This window comes from Arachis duranensis, chromosome 4 (genome assembly GCF_000817695.3).
Source record: "Arachis duranensis cultivar V14167 chromosome 4, aradu.V14167.gnm2.J7QH, whole genome shotgun sequence".
NCBI classification, from domain to species: domain Eukaryota; kingdom Viridiplantae; phylum Streptophyta; class Magnoliopsida; order Fabales; family Fabaceae; genus Arachis; species Arachis duranensis.
Genome location: NC_029775.3, coordinates 111,642,726 through 111,648,229, shown reverse-complemented (window position 1 = coordinate 111,648,229; position 5,504 = coordinate 111,642,726). Strand labels below are relative to the sequence as shown.

Sequence of the window (5,504 nt, the reverse complement as noted above, 5' to 3'; positions counted from 1 at the left end):
GAAGCAGAGATATCATAATTTTATGGGATGAAACGTGTTTTAATTGCAGAGGAATACAAGTAGTTGCAGAATAGAATACTCGAGTCTAGAGTATAACAACACTCACTACTGGTTCTGGTTGTTGGTTGGTTGGTGGTGCATGCTCCATTTTCATTTTCAGTTTTAGTTCTGAGCTTACTAAAAGCCATTCATTCCCATGCCGATGACGCTGTGTCCCTGTTTCGGTGACCGGAACACCGACGACGACGAGCCGGCGGATCGCGACCCCGTGCTTCTTGTCTCCGGCATGGGAGGCTCCATTCTCAACTCCAAGCCCAAGAAGTTCGGCTTCACCACCAGAGTCTGGGTTAGGTTCTTCCTCGCTGACTTGGAGTTCCGCAAGAAGATCTGGTCCGTTTACAACCCCGACACAGGTTCTCTAACTAACTCTAACTACCTTTGTTATCAAGCTCCAGACTGAGTGAGGTGACTCCAGAGTTTGATAAACTTGATTAGTTCTGATTCGAGTCAGATTGTGTTCAACTTTTCAGGTTACACTGAAACACTTGACCAGAAATCTGATATTGTGGTCCCTGAAGATGATCATGGCCTCTATGCGATTGATATTCTAGATCCATCCTTGGTAATTTATTCAATTGTTAATTGATTAAACCAATACTCAACAGTTCAACACAGACTGATTTATTTTTTGTTATTTTTGGGAATTTTAAGTAAGTGATTTGATTTGATTTTCTGCTGTTATGTATTGTAATGTTGTTGCAGTTTACGAAATGTATACATTTGACAGAGGTGTATCATTTCCATGATATGATTGACATGCTTGTTGGGTGTGGCTACAAGAAAGGAACCACATTGTTTGGTTATGGTTATGACTTCAGGCAAAGCAATAGGTAGATTGCTCGGCCCCTTCAGCATAATATCAAGTTTAATCAGTGATTTACTTATATGTTTAGTGGTTTCCCAAGGGTATTCCACCTTTCAATTATCAAGGAAGGAAACTAATCCCCTTTTGTGTGTAGTTTGGATCGCTCTCCTAATTGGTGTTTGCTTCCGGAGCACAACATTGGTTCTCTCGGGGGCCATGTGGTGCCTTGATCACTATGCCAACAAATTTGGTTAACAAATGAGTTTAAAAGAATTAACTATGTGCCTTATTTTTGTTGGTGTTGGCAGAATTGACAAGCTGATGGATGGCCTTAAAGCCAAGTTGGAAACTGCTTACAAAGCCTCTGGTGGAAGGAAAGTTAACTTGATTTCCCATTCTATGGGAGGAATCATGATCCTGTGTTTCTTGTCTCTTCACCGTGATGTGCGCTTACAAAACTCATGCTATTTATACGATATATTGCATAGAGTTAGAGAAGAAAGTTATCCCATGTAGTTTGAAAATACTTACCAGTGAGTTTGGACATTGTTTTGGCAGGATTTTGTCAAATATGTGAATAAGTGGATTTGCTTGGCTTGTCCTTTTCAAGGTAATTCCTCTGTCTTTTTTTTTATGCTCTTCTTATCCTGCAAGTAGGTCATACTTATTGCTTATTGCTTAATACTACACAATAAATCGGAATCTTAATTGGGTATTTGGATGTGTGGAACTAAACTCACATCTTCTAACATTTCATATATTTTTGTTGTGCTATCAAATATTTTGATTACTCTATAAACACTCATTTAGGCAGAAACTCGCCCATCTTGAAAGTCGTACATATGGTAGTCCATGCTGCATAATTTCTTGACAATAATGCATTTCTTCAAATTTATGAAGTGATAATGCTAAGGCTAAATTATCTTGATTTTTCACTTCAAAGCTTCGTTTTTTTCTTTAGTTCATTATGTTCTTTGGTATGACTTTTTTTATTTATGGTCCAGAGTATAAATATAGTATGTGATGATGAAAGTTACAAAAGAATACAGTTGGTTGTAAAAATTCCCATACTCTGGGTCATGGGCTTAGCATTTTTTTCCCTATATACTCTTATTTTCCTCTTTTCTTGATTCCGTAACCTTCCGGATTTTACGTTCCTCATCAACAGGAGCCCCTGGATGCATCAATGATACTTTATTAACTGGACTTGAGTTTGTTGATGGCTTTGAAAGCTATTTTTTCGTATCAAGGTGGACTATGCATCAATTGGTAAATTCTTGATCTCAAGTGATTTGTACCGTCAGAATCTTTGTCTGTTTGAATTTAATCCTGGGATAGTTTTTCCTGACAAACTCAGAAAAGTATCCAACTATACTTGCAAAACCGTCACAATTTTCATGCTCTTTTTGTAACATTTTCCGAAGATTTGAGATAAACTTTCTTACCATGTTAGCTAGTTGAATGTCCATCAATTTATGAGATGATGGCAAATCCGGATTATAAATGGAAAAAGCAACCAGAAATTCATGTTTGGCAAAAGCAAACCAAGGAGGATGGGGAAAGCAACATCAGTTTGGAATCGTATGGACCAGTCCAATGTACATCTTTATTCGATGAAGCACTGAAGAACAATGAGGTACTAATCTGCACTTTTCTTCAGATTGATGAATGTAAGACGAACGGGTATATACAGGTCCAAAATCCAAATGTTAAATAAATTCCTTGTCTTTAATTTTGTTAAGTGATGCACAGTGAGGTGCTAATCTGCACTTTTCTCCACATGGTTGCTGCCTTCTTGCATCCTCAAGTATTTTCACATTTGATTTCCATTTGCTTTTATTTTAAGATCTTATTCCTCCCGCAGTTTTAATTTCTCATATCCAGAATAGAGTAAATGTTTATCAAGCATGAAATGGAATGGTGGAATAATGGATAAATGGAAATAGAAATATCATTGTGAGCAGGGAAGTGAACAGAGCAGAGTTTAGGCCAATTATGGTTGGTAGATAGAAAATGAACAGAGCTTAAACCAATCTCAGGTTGAAATACTCAACCAGCCGGTTCAATTTGGTCCTATTCTCAACAGTAGTTCTAACTCAAGAAAAGGCTAAGCAAATGACATTGTGTGAATTTTATACTTAACACCAAGAAAAGGATTTTCAGTTCAGTATGAAAATGATACTACCCAATCTCCATCCTTGTCTAAGTTACTTTTCAATATTATTCTTTGCAGCTAACATATGATGGGAAGACGGTATCACTGCCTTTTAACTTTGATATCCTCGAATGGGCTGCTGGAACTCGAAAAGTAATAAACAATGCTAAACTGCCAGATGGGTTCAGCTTCTATAACATTTATGGAACAGCATTAGATACACCTTTTGATTGTTGGTATGTGAATTAATTGCTCATGAAAAAATTAATATTTTTGTTTTCGTTAATACCAATAAACAAGGCAAATGAAGTTTTAGGTTGAGAGATGAGAAAGTTAGGTCATAGGTGGAACCTGGATCTCGTACAAACTTGATATTGGGCTGTTTATAATTCTTATCTGGACTTTACTATGCTCCAATATCAGGATTTTATACTATGAATTTTACTAGTCAGAATCGACTATTTCTTTATAAAATATTACTAGTAGAACTTTCTATCATAATTTTAGTCGTTATGAGAAGAATAATCTCATCCTCGACACATAAGAGGATAATAATCTTATGTGCAATATGCAATGCTCAAACGGTCAGAACTTTGTACAATGATTTTGCCTGACCTGTCTGTGTCTAATGCAGTTATGGTTCGAAAGAATCTCCAATAGAAGACTTAACTGACATATGCCACACCATGGTAAGCCATTTTGATCTCTTATATGACAAAGGTGGAGGTTACTAATAAGTTTATATTTCATTATAAAACGTATTTCATTGATTCTGTTTTATATCTCAGTCAAGAGCCTTGAGCAATTATGATAATCCTAAAATTAACACTCATATCCTTTACATGGTGTTTCTTTTTAGAATAAACAATAAATGTCATGAGGAAGGACATACTATTCAGTAGTGTTCATAATGAAAACTATGATATTATTTGGTAGAAGCTCAGTCTTTATTGATGAAATAATGATGCAACAATGAACTCAAATATGTTTGGGTGATAGAAGATTGTATGCCTTTTTTTTTCTTTTTCTTCCTTGGAGCAGTTTCTTTTTCTTGGTTTTAACCAACAAGAATAAGGAGGTCATGATTCTAGGGCAGGCTGCTCTTTTTCCTTCATGTATGTAGTTACAACGGAACTTGTTATTGCCCTTGCATTGTTTGGTCATGTTTGTTTATCAGGACTTTATGTCACTTATAAGACGAGGTCTAATGACTGGTGCAACTTTAGCCATTTTAGTTCTGTATCGTCCTGTTTTATTTCCTAGGAGGGTTTTGTGCATGCACTTGTATATATGAAAAACTTTTTTGATATTTTCAGCCGGAATATTCTTATGTGGATGGAGATGGAACAGTTCCTTCTGAATCAGCCAAGGTATTTCTTTGATCTCTCAGGCGTTCTGCATGTTCACTCAACTGTAATCTGTAGCTAACTGCTTTGCACACTGCTGTAATGAATGGTTGTAGATGTTTGTTCTTGGAGCGTGCATTTAATATGTTTAGAAGCATGCAAGAATGTCTCTATATGAATGCTAATAATTGTGTGATTTAGATGCTAGTAAAAATTATTTATGAAGGTTTCATGTCATGAATTTGACTAGTTTTGTTTTGATTAGGCTGATGGACTTGAAGCCATTGCAAGGGTGGGAGTAGCTGCTGCTCACCGCGAATTACTACGACACGAGAGAGTCTTTGAACTCATAAAAAAATGGTTAGGTGCAGAGCCAACAGATACCAAGAAATCCAAGACATCAAAGGTTGCAGATGCTGATGCAGTTAAGCCTATGGTTCTATAAATTTGTTGCATTGTAAAACTAGAAATTTATTATTAGGTGATTATGGAGCACATATGATTAGTCATACCTGTGTGTGTACCATATTGATAAAAAAAAAAAAATACAGTATCATTACTCCATATTATATTCTCTTCAGGAAAAATTTGGAAAGACTATGGTACTGGTATTAGGGTGAAATAATGTAGTTTTGGTACATATTTAGGCAATCCAAAATTACATGGGTATGGTACTTCGTTATTCATTGTGTAACGTTGTATTGTATTTTGGATGTACAATAACACTATTTGAGGTCTAATGGTTAATGCACTTCTTTTGATAATGGTGATTTGATTAACTTTGCACGTACAAAAAGGCTTTATCATCATGAAGTTGGTGTGTGGAAACATCTCAAACTTCAATTTCTATGTTTTTTTTTTTTTAATAAAAGAAGACCTTGTTAACAAATCTTCTAAAGACATTCCTTATAAGAACATCGCGGATAGGAAATTTGAATTAAAAATCAAAATTAATTGTAATTTTTTAAAGTTTTCTATGGAAAATCTAAAATTGTTCACTTTTATCTTTTTAACTAAAGTATTTATAATATATAATTTTGAAAATGATCACTTAATGTATGACTGTAAAGGAATTAATTATGGTGTGAACTTTTTCCTTTTTTTTTTAACAATTTTAAGCTGTGAACTTAAATGCAAA

General features: G+C 35.1%; 1 protein-coding gene across 1 annotated transcript; it reads left to right on the top strand.

Moving 5' to 3' along the window:
* On the top strand, positions 1 to 5,130 carry LOC107485936 (phospholipase A(1) LCAT3). Its single transcript, XM_016106470.2, has 11 exons — positions 1 to 413; positions 531 to 622; positions 763 to 890; positions 1,174 to 1,309; positions 1,424 to 1,475; positions 2,034 to 2,134; positions 2,319 to 2,501; positions 3,099 to 3,256; positions 3,655 to 3,709; positions 4,337 to 4,390; positions 4,632 to 5,130. Exons 1-11 carry the CDS (start codon positions 197 to 199, stop codon positions 4,809 to 4,811), a joined length of 1,356 nt encoding a protein of 451 aa, XP_015961956.1. The 5' UTR covers positions 1 to 196; the 3' UTR covers positions 4,812 to 5,130.
* Positions 5,131 to 5,504: the final 374 nt, after the last annotated feature.